We start from the raw sequence: 19483 nt of genomic DNA on the forward strand, positions 1-19483 counted from the left end.
TGTATGCCAGTTAGTTTTCCGGGGATTCCTATGCGGAGTTTGATGAATGCCGTCTAAAGCGACGTAGAATAGTATCTTCCGATGATCGGAGAAGGAACACTCGTTGGATACTCTCCAATCACAGACGATCGATTCGTCTTTGTTTATAAGGGTGAGGTCAATGACTTCCTCCCTGTTCTTGTTTTGAAAAGTAGCTTTGTTTCCTCTATTACATTTTCTGAGTTTATATTTTAATATAAAGTCAAATAAGGACTCACCCCTTGCATTCGTGTCACTGCTGCCCCAGTGGAAGTGGTGAGCATTGGCATCGCATCCCATAATGATAAGGCTTGTGCTCCCCATTTCTTTTAACAGCAGTTCAACATGCTGACCTGGTGGGTCAGGGTGCTCATAAGGCATGTAAATAGATGTGAAGATGGTGACTCGTTTAGAGTGGTCTTCCATCCTAACAGCAGTTATGTCTCCTCCACTGAAATTAGAGAGGAGAAGTAAATTAAGATTCTTTTTGCCGACTATACATGCTCTTGCCTTATCTCCATCGGAGTCGGCGAAAGTGGTATAGTTTTTGTCATTCAGTCCAGCAACCCTGTTCTTGTAAAGATAGGGTTCCTGGATTAGGGCGATGTCAACTTGGATTAGGGCGATGTCTTGTCACATACAAAATACTACAAACTGCAATACAAGAAATACTTCAAAGGCAAATAGAAAATATTTTGAGAGATGAACGGACCTGACTTCAGAACAAACAGAAGCTTTGTAGAGCAGGCTTACATCTTTTGCGTCATAAGACAACCTATACAATGAAGTAATGTTCTGTGTTCTACTGTTAATCGATTTTGATAAAGCTCTCGACAATACACAGAGGAAAACAAAGGCCTCTCTAACATATGTCCCAAACATATTTTGTAGCAAAAACATATATGTTTGCAGCAGTCCCTAACATAACATATGTTTAAGTCCTAGGTGTAAACAAATATATGTTTGAGTGCAAACAAATGTTTGTTTGGATGATATATAAATACAATCCCAAAAGCCACAAAAAACATACACATACACACACATTTATAAATGGTGGTGGTTGTTTTTTATTGAAATGCATACAAATAGCAAACCTTCCAGCATTTGGAAGTAAGTTTCTCACTGCCTCGCCTCACACGTCACTCCGAAGATGATTGTTTACATTTATTTAATAATTCAACACATTTGAACAAATATGGGACATTTTTATATCTGATGATTACATGATACGGTGGTGCAGTGGTAAGCATACTTGCTTTGCACTCTGAAGGTTCGGGTTCGTTTCCCAACAAAACAACATCACATTTTTAAAATGACAAAATTAATGTTGGCGGAAATTTCAAAGAATAAATTCTCTAAAAGAGCGTACATAAAAACAAATAAAAATAAAAGAAATTAAAATAAAAATTTAAAAAATAAATAGAAACAAGTAAAAAAGTATCAGTCGGCAAAGCACTCAGCCTATGTGAATTGAAACTTTCATCTACGGAAAGATTGGATGTATTTAGGGTCTTTTCAGTACTTTGTGGCCTTTTTTGGACATTTGAACTTTCCGACGAACATGTGGATTAGGATAAAAGTTTAAAAGTGTTGCAAAGGAGGTACTTAAAGGAATGGACCGACATAGTACATTATGAAGGTGGCTATTATGTTGGGAGTCATACCTTTTCATTTCAGTGAGTCATCGTGAAAACTTTTGGACAGCATCAGTAAACATTTTCAAAGGATCTTTGAACAGACCTTAAACTGTACTTAGACACAAATGTTGAACTTTTGTGGGGTAGGTACCCTAAGGTATCTCCATTTTAGAAGTTAAACTAATTTTGGACAAAATATTAGGAGATCCAAAGTTTGGACCAAATTTGTTCAAGAGATATCGTGCAAATATGATGAAGGCCAAATTTTGGACCAAATCGGTTGATCAGTTCGAGAGTTACCGTGCTCTCCAGACACACCATATGGTGCCATAGGAGTTTTTTACACCTTTCGGGCAGATTTCTCAAGAAGTATGGACTTTCCTGTGAAAAAACTTTCACCATGGTAATTGAGGCAGCGAATGCAAGTTGCTTCAACAATCAAGTGATTCGAAAGCAGGTCTTAATGTGAACTTATACAAAATTTTGTGTGATAGGTACCCGAAGGAGTGGACAAAAATTGTCCATATTCAAACCTGATCTATATCTTGTAGATATATTAGGGTGTATAATGTATGGACCAAATCGGTCACTCCCTTCAAGAGTTATGGTGCGCACAATTTTTCCGAACATTTTTGAACATTTGTGGGGAGGTACCTGAAGGAGTGGACCGATATGGATTATCTTCGAACTTAAACTAAGTTTGGACAAAATATTACGAAGACCAAATTGTGGACCGAAGCGGCAGATTCGTTCGACAGTTATCTTGCGCTTCAACCACTACACACGGTGTCATAGGGCTTTTTTGTACCTTTCAAGCTATTTAATCAAGAAGTATATACTTGCCCCTGATGAAACTTATACCGTTATATGGGGGGAAGTGAATACAAGTAGCTACAACAAAAATCATAGCGATTCGTGAATAGGTCCTGAAGTGAACTTTTCCGAAATTTTGTGTGGGAGGTACCCGAAGATGTGGACGGATTGAGACCATATTGGAACCTCATTTAAGTTTGGTAGAAATTTCACGATGTGCAAAGTATGGACCAAATCGGTTACTTCCTTCAAGAGTTATCGTGCGCACAAATTTTCCGAACATTTTCGAACTTTTGTGGGGGAGGTACCGGAAGGAGTTTACCGATATAGCCCATCTTCGAACTTAAACTAAGTTTGGGCAAAATATTACGAAAGCCAAAATTTGAACCGAATCGGTTCATCCGTTCGAGAGTTATCGTGCGCACCAGCCAGACAGAAGGACGGACATTGCTAAATCGACTCCAAGTTGTCTGAAACACATTTCGTCCAAACATACTTGTGGTTTTAATGAGGCACATTTTGCCCGTATGAAAGTGTATATAAACTCGTTAGCATAAATGCTGAGGGTATAAAAATATACTAGAAGCAACTAGGTAGAGGCATTTTACAAGAGTGGAATGTTCTGAAGACTTGTGAATAACATCCCAGCGGCTAATTTTTCCAAAGACATGTCAACGAATAATGTAACAGTTTTGGAGATATGGTGCGAAATATACAAAACAGGGACGTACGCAGGATTTCATTTCAGGGGGGCCCACCTTGACCAAAAATCATGAAATTTTAAAATGTTGGGTAGGGTTACGAAACGCTATTTTAAAGGTTGTCAGCTGAGTTTTTATTTTGAATGGAGACAAATTATATAAAATCAATAGAGAAAGAGTTCACAATACTTAAGAAACAATTTTGAAATTTGGTATAGAGTAATATATATTATGCATTATTTCTTGGATATTTTGAATTGAAAATGAACCATATAAGACCACGGTTGGTATGGTTATCCGTATTTTTAAGTTATTAACCACATATGCTCACATTTTGGTACATCCACATTCCCTCTTAATTGGCATTTTGGTTTCTAATTTCCGCAGAGGATTGCCACTGTTTTCGGTATCGCCCTTTAATTTCAGTCCCATGTTTCAAAAAGTTTTTAGTTGGATAAATCTTTGAGCCCCATAAATTACATCTTATAAACCTTTTAATTGGAATTTGGTTTACTGTAAGATGTATTTTATTACCTCTTTTAAATTATTTATCTGAACAGACACTAAATATCGGCCAGTGCATATTGGAATTGTATCGAATAATTCCAATCGAATTCCAAAGTACTGCTATTGTGTCGATATAAAAAATATTTTTTATGTCAGAAAACGCAAAATCTTTCCTTCTTTAACCGAAGTGTTTAAGTACGTGCAATCCAAAAAAAACATTACAAAAAGAAGGCGTTTGCAATTTTGGACATTAAGAACATAGTGTTATATTTTGGAAAGCAAGTAACCCGTATCAGTCGGATTTGCCGCCTCTGTGGATTGAGACGTTTATCTATCGACAGATCGAAATTCGGCTTCACAGAAAATATAGTTTCATTAAAATTTTAAATTAATTTAGTGAATGTACCCGATGGGGTGGGCTAATATGACTTATACTAATTTGGAAAAATATTATGTCGTCCAAAATTTAGACCAAATCGGTCTAGATATACAATAAATAGTTACAAAAGGGGCTTATAAGAACGCATACAAGTAATTAAATCCCTAACGAACATTTTTTTTTACGAAAAGTGTAAAATATGAAGCGGGCCAGGTGCCCCCCACTGCTTACGTCCCTGATACAAAATAATGGAGTTTTCAGATATATCATGCATTTTGAGGCAATAAATTCAGTTTTTCAGAGGTTTAAAAAAGATTCGAATTGATTTCAAAGATACGAGTATTGCCTCGATTTTCTGTATAAACTCAATATTTAGCCATGTTTAGACGAGGCCATAAAATCTAAACCCTATCGAATAACAATTACCTCGAAAATGTTGCACAGTGTAATTTTTGTTAAAACCAAAGTGTATGCACCCTCTTTAGTCATAAGGCTGAGGGTATAAAAATACGTTTCGTTCATAATGTTTGAGTACTTTTATTTTAAATTGATGCACATGTTTGGCATTGTTTTCGTAAAAAAAACACAACTGATAGAGATCTATGGCAAAAAGTATTGTTTCAATCAGCAGATGTCTCTTACAAAATTTGGAGACAATGCTGCACGTATGCAAGGATAATTATACCATGCTTAGGCTTAACTAAGCAGGTGATATGTTTTGGCAATTGAAGATAATTTGCAGTTAGAGCCCACTTTAAAGCTTAAAATGGCATGTTGTTCTTTTCAATATCAAGAACATTTTATTCCTATATCAATTAAATTCTCAATTGAAAACATTCGTTTGTTGTATATTCTTATCAATTTCATTTAAATACCTGTCCGTTTATTATTCACCGTTTTTTTTATCACATTGCTATGCAGTAGCAATAGTTTCACTTTTGTCCATACATCCAATATATCTCCAATTGCTTGACTACGACAACTTAAGCGCCGCTTATCACATTTGTCTTGACAATTAAAAGCATTAATTAATTTGCGTTTGTACCCCATACCGTTGGTTACTGGGGGGTACAATGTTGCGTAGTGTGAGTGGTGCTTGAAGATACGTTGCAGTTTTTTTCCATCTATCTTTTGGAATTTCAATTGCTTGTCGTCGTCCGTCTCCAGCATCTGAGTAAATCCCATAAAATGCTGTTTTAATCTGTTAATCGAATAATTTCAACGGTAAACATTGTGAGAGGCTCAGATTAATCTAAGCAGGCCGTTGGTAAAGACGGATTATAAAATTGAGAATCAAGAAAGTGGAAATACAGTGGTGTGGGTTAAATACTAGAAATAGAGGAAAAAATTACTATGCTGCACTGCAGATTTTTGGAAATCTCAAACGAATCACCTTCGAACATCCCTGAAGATGTTCCTCTTGTCCCTTTCAAGGCTACCATCCTTCATAGCAAATAATATAGGCCGATTTTATTTTTAAATATTATATATTACGGGATCTCCTTCTTATTGCCGAGTCCGTACTCCTAAACCGTCACTTGTTAAGGAATTTAAAATTACTGAAATAACTAGGAAATCTATGAAAACTTTACACTGCACAGTGCTCGGAATCACTGATCTAGCGGCGAGAAATTAATAACTTGCAAACGAATGGAGATATGTTTCTGGAATTTTGCACAAACTCAGTATGTGTCCGTGGGTAATAATGTACTAAATATGAACAACATCGGCTAATATTTTGGTATAGCCCCCATATAACGGTACCTCCTGATATTCGGTATTTTGAGGATTTAAGTCACCCCTTCCTTTCAAATTAGTTGCAATTTGGTATGGGCCCCTTTTTAGGTACCTCCTGATTTTCAGTATTTTGGGGGATTTCATCTACATTTTCCGCCCAAATTAGGTGTTATTTGATAATTGAAGTTCCCAGTGGACACAAACATTCATTTTTGGTATTATGAGGATTTGAGCTACATTTTCCATGCCTTTAGCAAGAGTGGCGGCTAGTTGCAGCCAAAAGATGATTATTCGGAATCTAGGAAGCCCAATTTGTCGAAAAAGTTACAGTTATAGCTACGCTCCATTTAATCTATACTTATAAATGAGTTCAGTAATTATGACTGACTGATAATCAACGCCCAGGATAAACGCCTAAAGCTAGAATCTTGACATTTTGGGTGAGGGTCACTCTTGGTCCAAAGGGGTCCGATAAGGCTGGGTTTTTGGAAATTCGAACTAGAACGGTACGGAATGTACTAAAAGGTACTAAATGTGGTACAATTTGTGGTTCGCCAAATACAAAGACCTAGAATTCTGAAATTTGGAATGAGGGTCACTGGTAGAATGAAGGAGGAACGGTTCTTAGAAACTCTAACTATACGTGTACGAAAAGTACTCAAATGTACTAAATTTAGTACCATTTAGTATTATGTGAACGGATAGAGCTAAAAGTTTGAAATTTGGAATGAAAATCAAGGTTTAGAAGTAGGGTTGATATAAGGAGGTGGTTTTGGAAATGTGTACTTATGTGTACAAAAAGTTCTAAATGGTACTAAATTTGGTACAGTTAGGATTTTGTTGAATAGATAAAGCTGGAATCCAGACATTTGGAATTAGCGTTGCTGTTGAAGTGTAGGATTGAGATATGGGGGTGGTTTTGGAAATTCGTACTTATGTGTACGAAAAGTACTAAATGGTACTAAATTTGGTACAGTTGGGATTTGGGTGATTGGATAGAGCTGGAAACCTGAAATTTGGAATTAAGATTACTTTTGGATTGTAGGATTGAGGCAGTTTTGGGAATTCGTACCTATGGGTACGGAAAGTACTAAATGTTACTAAATTGGGAACAATTTAGATTTGGGTGATCGGATAGAGAATTGAGATTACTGTTGAAGTGTAGGATTAAGAAATGGGGGTGGTTTTGGAAATTCGTACTTATGTGTACGAAAAGTACTAAATTGTACTAAATTTAGTATAGTTGGGGTTTGGGTAATTGGATAGAGCTGGAAACCGGAATTAGGGTTACTGTTGGAGTGTAGGTGAGTTGTGGTGTGTTTGTATGACATGCTGCCTTTACCTTTGTTTTTGTGTGTATGTACTTGTGAGACTCTTGTTTTTATTTGTTTCTGTTTTGTTTCATTCTTCTTTCCTTTTCATGTTTGTTATGGTGTTTAATTATTCCTTATGTTGTGGTGGGTTCTTGTGGCTTTTTGTTTGTCTTTGTTGTCAGCCAATGCAGCAAACCATGTATTGTGTTCATCAATGATTGCAATATTATACGCGACATTTATATCCAAGTTATGCGAAAAGTGTATATGAGAAGTATATGCACTCAAATCAAAAATTTCTGGGGTGGTTTTCTGTATTGACAATACTTTTTGTAAACAAAATTAGATTATGATAGTTCCTACAATCGGTATTGTTAACGATTTTAACAATATTGCGGAAATTCGAAAGTTGTTTTTGTTTTCTATGTTTGGAACAAAAGATGGTATTTTTGGATTTGGATTACAATGTTTGAACAAAACAAATACATTTTTGGAACCAAAACATATATTTTTGTTCCAACAAAAGCGAAAAATATTTTTTCTCTGCGTGTAGAGTGTAGGATTGAGGTTGTTTTGGAAATTCGTACTTATGGGTACGGAAAGTAGTAAATTGTACTAAATTCGGTACAATAGATAGATAAATGTGGAATTAATATTACTGTCGAAATGTAGGATAGAGGAAGTTTTGGAAGATCGTACTTATGAGTACGGAAAGTACTAAATTTGGTACAATTTGGATTTGAGCGAATGGATAGTGCTGGACTTCTGATATTTTGAAGTAAGATTACTGTTGGACTGTAGGATTGAGGTGGTTTTGGAAATTCGTACTAATAGGTACGAAAAGTACTAAATTTGGTACATTTTGGATTTGGGTGAACGAATAGAGCTGGAATCCTGAAATTTGGAATTAATGTTATTGCCGAAGTCTATGATTCACGTAATTCGTAGTATTTTGCCCAAACTTAGTTTAAGTTCGAAGATGGGTTATATCGGTCCACTCCTTCCGGTACCTCCCTCACAAAGGTTCGAAAATGTTCGGAAAATTTGTGCGCACGATAGCTCTTGAAGGGAGTAACCAATTTGGCCCATACTTTGTACATCATAAAATTTCTAACAGACTTAAATGAAGTTCCAATATGGACTCAGTCGGTCCACTCCTTCGGGTACCCCCACACAACATTTCGGAAAAGTTCGGTTTAGTACCTGCTCTCGAATCGCTTTGATTTTTGTTGTAGCAACTTGTATTCACTGTCCGCCATACGACGGTACAAGTTTCATCAGGGACAAGTCCATACTTCCTGTATAGTGGTTGGAGCGCCAATTCGGTCCAAAATTTGTCCTTCGTAATATTTTGTCCAAACATAGTTTAAGTTGGAATATAAACCATATCGGTCCACTCCTTCAGGTACCTCCCTTACAAAAGTTCAAAAATGTTTGGAAAAATTGTGCGCACGATAACTCTTGAAGGGAGTGACCGATGTAATCCATACTCTGCACATCTTATTATATCTACCAGTCATAGATCAGGTTCAAATATGGACTATATTCGTCTACTCCTTCTGGTACTTTCCACACAACATTTCGGATAAGTTCACTTTAAGACCTGCTCTCGAATCACTTTGATTTTTGTTGAAGCGATTTGCATTCGCTACCTCCATTACGACGGTAAAAGTTATTTCAGGGGCAAGTCCATATTTCTTGGGAAAACAGCCAGAAAGGTGTAAAAAAACCCTATGCCACGATAACTCTCGAACTGTTCAACCGATTTGGTCCAATATTTGGTATTCGTCATATTTTATCCAAACTTAGTTTCATTGGGCAATACCGGACCACAACTTCCGGTACTTCTCCCCCAATAAAATGTCACTAAAATGCTAGGACGATATCACTTGAATTGGTCAACCAATTTGGTCCAAACTTTGGTTCTCCTAATATTTTGTCAAAATTTAGTTTAACTTCTAAAATGGCGCATATCGGTCCTCCCTAAGGGTACCTCCCCCACAAAAGTTCAACAATTGTGTCTAACTGCAGTTAATTCCAAATCCACATTTTTTCGGCAAGTTCAAATGTTCAAAAAGGGCCACAAAATTCTGAAGAGACCCTAAATACATTCTATCTACCCGTAGATAAAAGTTTCACTTCATATTGGCTGAAGGTATATCTCTGTCGGCAAAGCCGACTGACACTTTTTTACTTATTTTTTTTTTTATATTCTGAAATTTGGTAAGAGGGTCGATGAGGGCTGAAATGATATTGGAAATACCTACCATAAGGCTACGACTACTAAATGATACCAAAATTGGTCTTGGGTTTATTTTTTACATGAATGTTTTACCTTCTGAGGACAGAAAGCTATTAATTAAAATGTCTCAAAAATATGGCTCGCTATTGATGTGCTAGCGTAAGATACGGCTGTTTCTTGAAAATCCAAGTAATGTGGTACGAGAATTACTTAAATAAAAATTAATATTGATTAAGTTCAACAAAATGTTCCGATTAAATATTGTTTCTTTATTTTTCATATCTATTCTGCATATGAAGTAGCGGGCACTTTGCTAGTAAAAGTATATTACACTAAAAAACACAAGAAAAATAATAATTTTTGAAAATTTATTGCTATATCTATATATATAAAGTAGAAAAATGTTTGTACGTTTGTTTATTTGAAGTTTATGGATTCAAAAACCGCTAAACCGATCTTCCTCAAATTTTCAGAGTATATCACTACATGGCCTGAAAGTAACATAGGCTATAAAATGTTTTGAAATTCCGCGTTTATCCGGAGATATAGCATCAGAATCGGAGGTACCTCAACAAATTTAGATGTTGTATGCAAATATGTATAGAATGGTATCTTTTACCATCTCCAAATTATAGATGTGTGAATGAATTTGGTCTAGAAATAAATTTGCCAAGTTATATTGAAATCGGCTCAGATTTGGATATAGCTTCCACATATATTTCTAGATATTTCTTCACTGGACAACAGCATGGTATGACTTCCCCAATAAACCAGAAATAAATGCCCAAGAAAACTTTTTTCATATCCACACCGATTAAATGGGTATTTGGATTTTTTGTTTTGTGTCCAGTTTGACATTCAAGAAAGGCTGATGATTACCGGCTTAAATCTGGTTTGCTACACCAGCATGACCTTGAAGTGTTAAGACGCATATTATAATTGTAAAGGCAATTTTATAGTTCTCTTTTATTTTTATCGTTTCTTCAAAGCGGGGTTAATGTAAACAAACATTGTTCCACAACATCCCATACGGGACAAGGGAGACTTCTCTCATATCAATGAGTGCACCCCGATTCATATTTAGCTCAATGACATGGGACCTACTGTTTATCGCCGAGTCCGAACGGCGTGTCATAAGACACCACTTGTGGAGAAGTTTTTCAAGGCTGAAATACTCAGGAAATGTCGCCAACATTACTGAGGGGTATTTTGCCACCGTTGAAAAATGTTTGATGTTGCCTGGCCGGGGAATCGAACCACCGACCTTCTGCGTGCAAGGCGGGCGTGCATACCATTGCACAACGGTAATGTAAAGTTATACAAAAACTCAAGAGCTTCTACTCCTACATCACAAATGTGTTCGTGGTTCTTCCCTACCATTGAAGTCAGGAATTCCCAGAACACAAAGAATCACATTGAATGAACAGACAGTTGACTGACTTGTCTCTGTCGACAAAATGTATATCACATACACACACAGACACCCATTGCATATTCATCACAACCACAACGATAAAAATCAACACATTAACTAATTAAATACAAATCTTACGGATCATAAAAACCCAAATTATAGCCATTAATAATATTAAGTGTGGCAAAACACACAAAAGATACGTATGCATAATCTTTATTATATCCTCAGCCTTTAAGCTAACACATTTTGATACGATCAAAGTAGGGTCCAAATATATTTGGACGAGATCAGCTTTGGAGTCGATTTAGCCATGTACGTCCTCCTGTCTGTCTGACTTAGCTTAGTTAGTGGATGGCTCATATTCGTCCACTTTTTCTAGCATCTCCCCCATTAATACTAAACATTTTGCGAAAAAATGATCCGATAACTCACGAAGGGAGTAACCGATTTGGTATAAACTTTGCATAATATATATGTAATATTTCTTCCAGATATGGGTTAGTTACGAATATGGTGGTCTGACAAGACCACTAGATACTTACTTAGCTGGCCTTTTACAGAACATTTGTTCCATAAGCCGAACTAAGAAAAAATCTCCAATCCTCTCTGTTTGCTGCTGTATTTTCCGAATCTGGGATATGTAGCTTTCTGATATCTCGTTTCACTTGTTCCCGCCAACGAAGCTTTGGCCTTCCAGATCTGCGAGAACCTCCATGCGGCCCGCATTTATATGCCTTTTTAGCGGGTTCATCATCACTCATTCTTATAACATGGCCTAGCCATCGCAATCGTTGTATCTCGATTTGTTCAACTACATTGATGTCATTGTATAGTTGATACAGCTCGTTGTTCATACGACGCCGTCAACACAGATTGGCCCGTAGATCTTTCGAAGAATTTTTCTCTCGAACACACCAAGCACTGCCTTATCTGCTTGAGCAAGTACCCATGCTTCGGAACCATACATTAGCATTAGCACGGGTAGTATCAGTGTTTTGTAAAGTGTTACTTTTGTTTGACGAGAGGTGGCTTTATTCCTAAACTGCTTACTCAGCCCAAAGTAGCATCTGTTAGCCAACACTATTTTTCTTCGTATTTCACAACTGATGTTATTTGTTGTGTTTATGGCGGTGCCGAGGTAGACGAAGTCCTTTACTACCTCAAAATTGTAGGTACCAACATTTACAGATGGTGCGGAGTTTGTGGACATACCACAAACTTGGTTTTTTCGCCGTTTACTGCCAGACAAACTTTAGCAGATTCTCTTTCGACTTTTGCAAAGGTGTCAGTTACTTCCTTTACCGATCGACCCATGATGTAAATGTCGTCGGCATAAGCCAGTAACATATGGCTGTTCGTGTATATCGTTCCATTTCTTTTGACCTTCGCGTCTCGTATGACCTTTTCCAGCAGGATGTTGAATAGATCACACGACAGGCCGTCTCCTTGTCTGAAACCTCTTTTGGTAATAAACTCTTCGGAGAGGTTCTTTCCTATTTTAACTGAGGATCTCGTCTCAGTTAATGTCATTCTACAAAGCCGAATGAGCTTTGCAGGAATACCAAAATCAGACATGGCTTGGAACACCTTTGAACGTATAGGGCTGTCGAAGTCTGCTTTATAATCGACGAAAAGATGGAAGGTGTCGATCTGCATTTCTTGGGTCTTTTCCAGGATTTGTCTCAAGGTAAATATCTGGTCAATGGTTGAGTTGCCAGGTCTAAAGCCGCACTGATAGTGTCCAATAATTTCATTGACCATAGACTGTAGTCTCTCACACAATATGCCAGATACTATCTTATATGCAATAGGGAGCAGACTTATGCCCCTGTAATTGGAGCACACAGTCTTATCACCCTTCTTGTGGACTGGACATAGGATGCTCGCGTTCCAATCGCCGGGTACGCGTTCTTCCTGCCAGATGGTGCTAACTAGCTGATGCATACACCTTATTAGCGTGTCGCCTCGGGTTTTGAACAGCTCGCCTGGTAGGCAATCTGCCCATGCCGCCTTATTATTCTTCAGCCGGTTTATTGCTGTCCTTAACTCATCTTGGCTGGGCGGTATACATTCAATACCATCTTCTGGGATTGGATCTGTGCTACCTTCGCCGTCTTCACTGCTATCGGATACCAACAGTTTGGAAAAATGTTCTTTCCATATCCTGAGCACACTATCTGTATCAGTTACCAAATTACCTTGTTAGTCTCTACAGGAGGATATGCCTGTACCAAAGCCATCAGTTTGATGCTTCACTCTTTGGTAGAATTTTCGGACTTCGTTCTGTCTCCTGTACATCTCTATTTGTTCACACTCCCTCTTTTCCATCTCTCTCTTTTTCCTGCGGAAAAGACGTTTCTCCTCTCTCTTTTTCTCCCGATACCTCTCTCGTGCGCTACGCGTTGCTACTGATTGTAAAGTAGGCCTATATGCCGCATTTTTTTCTTCGGTAGCAGCACGGCACTCCTGGTCATACCATGGATTCTTTGGTGGAGATCTCTGGTATCCAAGTACTGATTTTGCGGCTGTTTGCATGGAGTGGGCAATATTTTGCCATTGTGCTGATATGTTATCGGGACGAGAAGCGTTTTCATTAAGCAATTGGGTCAGTTGAGTGGAATATGCTGTGGCTATCTGTTGTGTTTGCAGCTTAGCGATGTCCAACGTACGTATCTTTGCTGCAACGAGGTAATGGTCCGAATCTATGTTTGCTCCTCGGAACGATCGTACATCCAACACACTCGATGAATGTCTTTCATCTATCACAACGTGATCAATTTGATTTCCTGTTTTCTGATGTGGAGACAGTCAAGTGCCCTTATGAATATCGAGATGCTTAAATCTGGTACTGCTAACTACCATGTTTTTTGCCGCTGCGAAGTCTATCAGCTTCATTCCATTGTCTGATGTTTCACTATGTAGACTGAATTTCCCGACTATTTGTCCAAAGATATTCTCCTTTCCAATTTTGGCATTAAAATTGCCTAGAACAATTTTAATGCCATGGGCAGGGCAACGGTCATAAGTTTCTTCTAAGCGCTCGTAAAATATATCTTTGTTCTGTTCGTCCTTGTCTTCAGTGGGAGCATGAGCGCAAATAAAGCTGATGTTGAAGAATTTTGAGTTTAATCGAATTGCAGCAAGTCTTTCATTCACTGGGGTGAAGCTGGAGATCAGATGTTTTAACCTCCGACCAACTACAAATCCGTAACCAAACTCATGCTTTACGTCATGGCAGCTATAATACAGTGCGTCACCTTTTGGTGTTGTTGTGACATCTTTCCCAGTCCGTCGTATTTCCTGTATGGCAGTAATGTCGGCCTTGTACTTGTCAAGTACATCTGCCAGCGCGTAACTGCACCTTCTCTATAAAGAGTGCGAACATTCCAGGTGCAGATTCGCAGATCATGGTCCTTAAAACGTTTGCGGGGCTCGTCAACTTTAGAGGGGTTTGTTTTTCTTTTCATTCGTTTTTTCATAATAGGCGGCTTTTTTTCTAGGGGAGGGGGGGGGGGGGGGGTGGTTGAACGCGCGGCACATGTTAGCTCACTACCTTTAACGGGTGTTAAAGGCAGCTCCTCAGGTGACACCACGGGGAGGTCAGTGTCCACTTGAGATGAGAGAGGGACCAAGATAAATCCTGGACTGTACCATGTTAAAGCCGGTCAGGACCGTTCCTTGGTATCTTTCTTCCCCTACGTCACCCAAATACCACTAGGTATTTTTTGAAAAAAAAACACCAACCCCCCATTCAGTAGCTTTTTTACAATATTACTCATTGTTTATTTTACAACAATTTCATTTGTTTGTTTTGTAGTTGTTACAAAAACAAAAAAAAAATTTAACAATTTTTCAATCGATAAAAGTTACACAATAGGCCTACTGGTCTTCTTTCAGAAGACAACTGCTGCTGATTTTCTATGAGAAGACCTACGGGTCTTTTATGAGAAAACCTTTGGGTATTCCTTGAGAAATCCTACGCATCTTCTATGCGGTCTTCCTTGTGAAGACCTACTGGTCTTCTTTGTAAAGTTCTACTGCTCTTATTTGTTAAGATCTACAGGTCTGCTATGAGACGATCTACTGATCATCTATGAGAACACGTACAGATCTTCAATGAGAATACCTACTGGTGTTCTATGAGAAGACCCGCAGGTCTTTTTGAAGACCAACTAAATGTCTATGAGAAGACCTACCGACCTACAACTGGCCTTCTATGAGAATGTCGTCTTTGAAAGGACCTTCTGTTTTTATGAGAAGACCCACAGGTCGTCTATGAGAAGACCTACTGTTCTTCTATAAGAAAACCTAGTGGTTTTCTATGAGAAGACCCACTGATCTTCTATCAGAAGGAGACCCACTGGTCTTCTATGAGAAGATCTATTGGTCATATATTAGAAGACGTACTGGTTTTCTATGAGAAGACCCTACTGGTATTTTCGTGTAAGTCCTGAATATATGCTGGATGTCGTGAGGGCTTTGATGGAAGGCGGTGCATCTGCTTAGAGTACCAGGAATACCAGCAACAATGTACAATCGTAGTTGTGCCAGAATGGAACTAGTTTGCCATTGAAGAAGCCGTTCACTTTCCGAAATTTCGGGGGGATGTTGGTTTAAGAATGCCACCGTGGTGCAATGGTATGCACGCCCGCCTTGCACGCAGAAGGTCGGTGGTTCGTTTCCCCGGCCAGGCAACACCAAACATTTTTCAACGGTGGCAAAATACCCCTCAGTAATGTTGGCGACATTTCCTGAGTATTTCAGCCTTGAAAATCTTCACTACAAGTGGTGTCTTAGGACACGCCGTTCGGACTCGGCGATAAACAGTAGGTCCCATAACATTGAGCTAAATATGAATCGGGGTGCACTCATTGATATGAGAGAAGTCTCCCTTGTCCCGTATGGGATGTTGTGGAACAATATTATTTGTTGTTGTTGGTTTAAGACTTTGTTGCATCTGTCACCAATTATGGCTTCGCAGACCGCCTGTTGATACACGGTGTTTTAGAGACTGTGCTATCGGCAGTCGGCTGACGTCCGATGGAATAAAGTCTTGGCGTCCATAGCACCTGCCGTCTTTACGGATACGTCTCGGTTGTGGATCTTCATCACAAATTTATGGTTACGGAGATTCGGCTGATAGCACGCCATCAGAAACTGTATTGTACATATTATCTTGCCTATCTGACAGCATCCTGGTTTCCTCATTAGGATGACCAACATTTGTCGTCTGGGCACAGCCCATAAAAGTTCGCAAATCACTAGGAAGGAAACCCAGACCGGGGCGGCATAAATTAAGTGGCCAATGCCCATAAGAATGTTTGGATTATGAACAGTTGGAATACACCTGTCATCGACGAACATATCAATCTGTGTGTTGACTTGTTCCGTCCAGGAAACTAATATAGACCCTAGGAGATTTGCAAGATTTATGTTAAAAAATATGGAGGAAAGGTACTGCCGTTTTAATCGTGCGTATCTTGGATTTTTGTACACACAATTCAATCCATTAGTTTTCGCTCGAGGAAGATAGAATGAGGATTCTAAAACTTTTGGTACAGATGAAAAAAGAAAAATAGGGCGATTGGATTTTTTATTGGTAGTGGAGCCGGGATCACTAATTGTTTAGTTAATAACTCTATTAAGTAGAACATGCCTGTTGCACCATAATAATTGTTCCACAAACATTCCATACGGAACAGCAGAGGCTTCTCTCATACCAATGAGTGCACCTCGATTCATATTAGCTCAATGATATGGGACCTACTGTTTATTGCCGAGTCCGTAGATAAGTAGAGAAGTTTTACATGGCTGAAATACTCAGGAAGTGTCGCCAACATTACTGAGGGGTATTTTGCCACCGTTGAAAATTTGTTGATGTTGCCCAGCCGGGAAATCGAACCCACTACCTTCAGCGTGCAAAGCGACCACGGTGGCAACCCTGTTGCACCAAACTTCTTTAATGTGAGCATAAGGATACCATCTGGACCAAGGGCTTTGGATGGTTTTCATTTGGATCGGTTACAGATTCCTTTTGAAATTCTTAGTTCTTCGGATAACAGCTCCGGTGGTCGTGTTCTGCGAAGATGGATGTTCAATACATTGGTGGCAGAAATGTATAGCACACTTTTTGTCGGAATACAGAATGTTATCCAAGACTTTATTTAAAAAGGGGATTGTGACCGATGAAAAATAAACGCTTAGCCACCTTGAAAACAGTATAACTGAATATTCATACCTTTTTGAGGGTAGCGGCAGTCCACAGTATTTTGTGAAGCCATGCCAGTTGAGTTTATTCAAATTCCAAAGATGGTGTTGGTCGATCTTACTAGATCTGGACTAGAATATGGTATGAATTTAATGCGACCTTTGTTTGGCAGGATGTAACAGTGGGGAGCGATAGACTGACGATGGAAGTGTCCGAAGGGCTCAAACATCTGACAGTAATTGTTCTAGAGTAATCATCATTGTTGGAGGCGATATCGAATTCTCTGGTTTGAAGGAAGCCAACCTTGTGGATTATGTGGATGTTTGGAACAACACATCACGTGACGAGTACGATTTTGTTATCTCTTTGCAGCAGGTGGAATACGCGTTGGTGTTAACTGGTCCCAAGCTTATTGTGCTCTCCGGCTGTTAGTAAAATTGTTTAAAAAAATCCGTCTTATTGCTCATGAAACCCTTTAAAAATCCACGCCTTTTGTGGTGTTTCTTTGCCTCTAAAAATTCCTTAAAATTCTTTAAGAAACTATTTTACTAAGACCACTCGACAAGCCATTATTGAAGTCTCTGGTTGTCTCTAAAAATATATGTATATTTGTATATAGGTGTATATTTACCAGGAAAAGTTCATCGTTCAGATTAAAGGTAATCCATAACTATATTTTAATTAATCTCAGAGTCCACAAGTTGTAACATGAGGACGTAAGCCAACTTTAGATAATTTCCTTTTTAATAAATTGTATTAAAATAATACTTTTCTTTAATTCCAATCTTTTAATATCCTCTATATTTTTTACATTCCAGCACTTATCATTACAGGACATCATTTCATTTGTGTCAAACTAAAAAACAGGAAATAATGTACCTAACCACCACCACCAGATAGTGAGTGCTGTTGTCACTAAAGTTTGCCATACAGACAATATTATCACTTGGAAACTGTGCCATAGAAAACCTTACAGTGCCACTGCAGTGAATGTTCCTTAGCAAAATGAATCGGTCCACACACGGCAGCATAAAGTCATCCACATCCGCCAACACAACGGTGACCACAATGCGTCTCAGCAAATCCTTTCAAAGTAAAATGGACAAAATGTCCGAACGTCTGTATGACGTTGTCAAAAGTGGTTTCATGATAAAACGGGCCCAAAATAAGAAACGTTTTACACCTGTCAACTATAAACAGCGTTGGTTTGAGCTGACCAAACGGACACTGTCATATTTTGATGTGGAAAATGTTGAGGTAAGTTTTCATTTTTTTCTGTTTTCTATTTGATATATGATGAGATAGATGGGTGGTGATTCATTAGTTTAATTGAGGGGGGGATTAATATTTATGAAGATTTAGAAATTACATCTACATTTTTATGAAAAAATAAATAAATATAGAAACAGAATGTTTCTCTCAATTTTTTTTTTTAAAATAAACGTTTATTGTGGCCTCTTGAAAAATCAACGTTTATTTGTCGGTACTAAACTTCCTTAAAAAATAACGTTTATTGTGGTCTTTGGTAGGTCCTTAAATTCTTTAAAAAATCCACGTTTATTGTGGTCTTTGGTAGGTCCCAAAATTCTTTAAAAAATCCACGTTTATTGTATTTTTGGTAGGTCCTAAAATTCTTTTAAAAATCCACGTTTATTGTATTCTTTGGTAGGTCCTAAAATTCTTTAAAAAATCCACGTTTATTGTATTCTTTGGTAGGTCCTAAAATTCTTTAAAAAATCCACGTTTATTGTATTCTTTGGTAGGTCCTAAAATTCTTTAAAAAATCCACGTTTATTGTATTCTTTGGTAGGTCCTAAAATTCTTTAAAAAATCCACGTTTATTATATTCTTTGGTAGGTCCTAAAATTCTTTAAAAAATCCACGTTTTGTTGTATTCTTTGGTAGGTCCTAAAATTCTTTAAAAAATCCACGTTTATTGTATTCTTTGGTAGGTCCTAAAATTCTTTAAAAAATCCACGTTTATTATATTCTTTGGTAGGTCCTAAAATTCTTTAAAAAATCCACGTTTATTATATTCTTTGGTAGGTCCTAAAATTCTTTAAAAAATCCACGTTTTGTTGTATTCTTTGGTAGGTCCTAAAATTCTTTAAAAAATCCACGTTTATTGTATTCTTTGGTAGGTCCTAAAATTCTTTAAAAAATCCACGTTTATTGTATTCTTTGGTAGGTCCTAAAATTCTTTAAAAAATCCACGTTTTGTTGTATTCTTTGGTAGGTCCTAAAATTCTTTAAAAAATCCACGTTTTGCTGTATTCTTTGGTAGGTCCTAAAATTCTTTAAAAAATCCACGTTTATTGTATTCTTTGGTAGGTCCTAAAATTCTTTAAAAAAATCCACGTTTTGTTGTATTCTTTGGTAGGTCCTAAAATTCTTTAAAAAATCCACGTTTATTGTATTCTTTGGTAGGTCCTAAAATTCTTTAAAAAATCCACGTTTATTATATTCTTTGGTAGGTCCTAAAATTCTTTAAAAAATCCACGTTTATTGTAT

General features: G+C 37.7%; 1 protein-coding gene across 1 annotated transcript in view; it reads left to right on the top strand.

Annotated features, from left to right (window-relative positions):
- Positions 1–19483, top strand: part of LOC141394954 (tyrosine-protein kinase Btk-like) — a 209544-nt gene that overhangs the window by 17484 nt on the left and 172577 nt on the right. Inside the window, exon 2 of the mRNA XM_073970136.1 lies at positions 17791–18229. Coding sequence (XP_073826237.1) covers positions 17963–18229 — 267 coding nt within the window. The 5' untranslated portion in view covers positions 17791–17962. The remainder of the gene's footprint in view (positions 1–17790; positions 18230–19483) is intronic.

The sequence above is a fragment of the Musca autumnalis genome, unplaced genomic scaffold, assembly GCF_047663935.1.
Source record: "Musca autumnalis isolate F117 unplaced genomic scaffold, ASM4766393v1 scaffold_2, whole genome shotgun sequence".
Classification (NCBI taxonomy): domain Eukaryota; kingdom Metazoa; phylum Arthropoda; class Insecta; order Diptera; family Muscidae; genus Musca; species Musca autumnalis.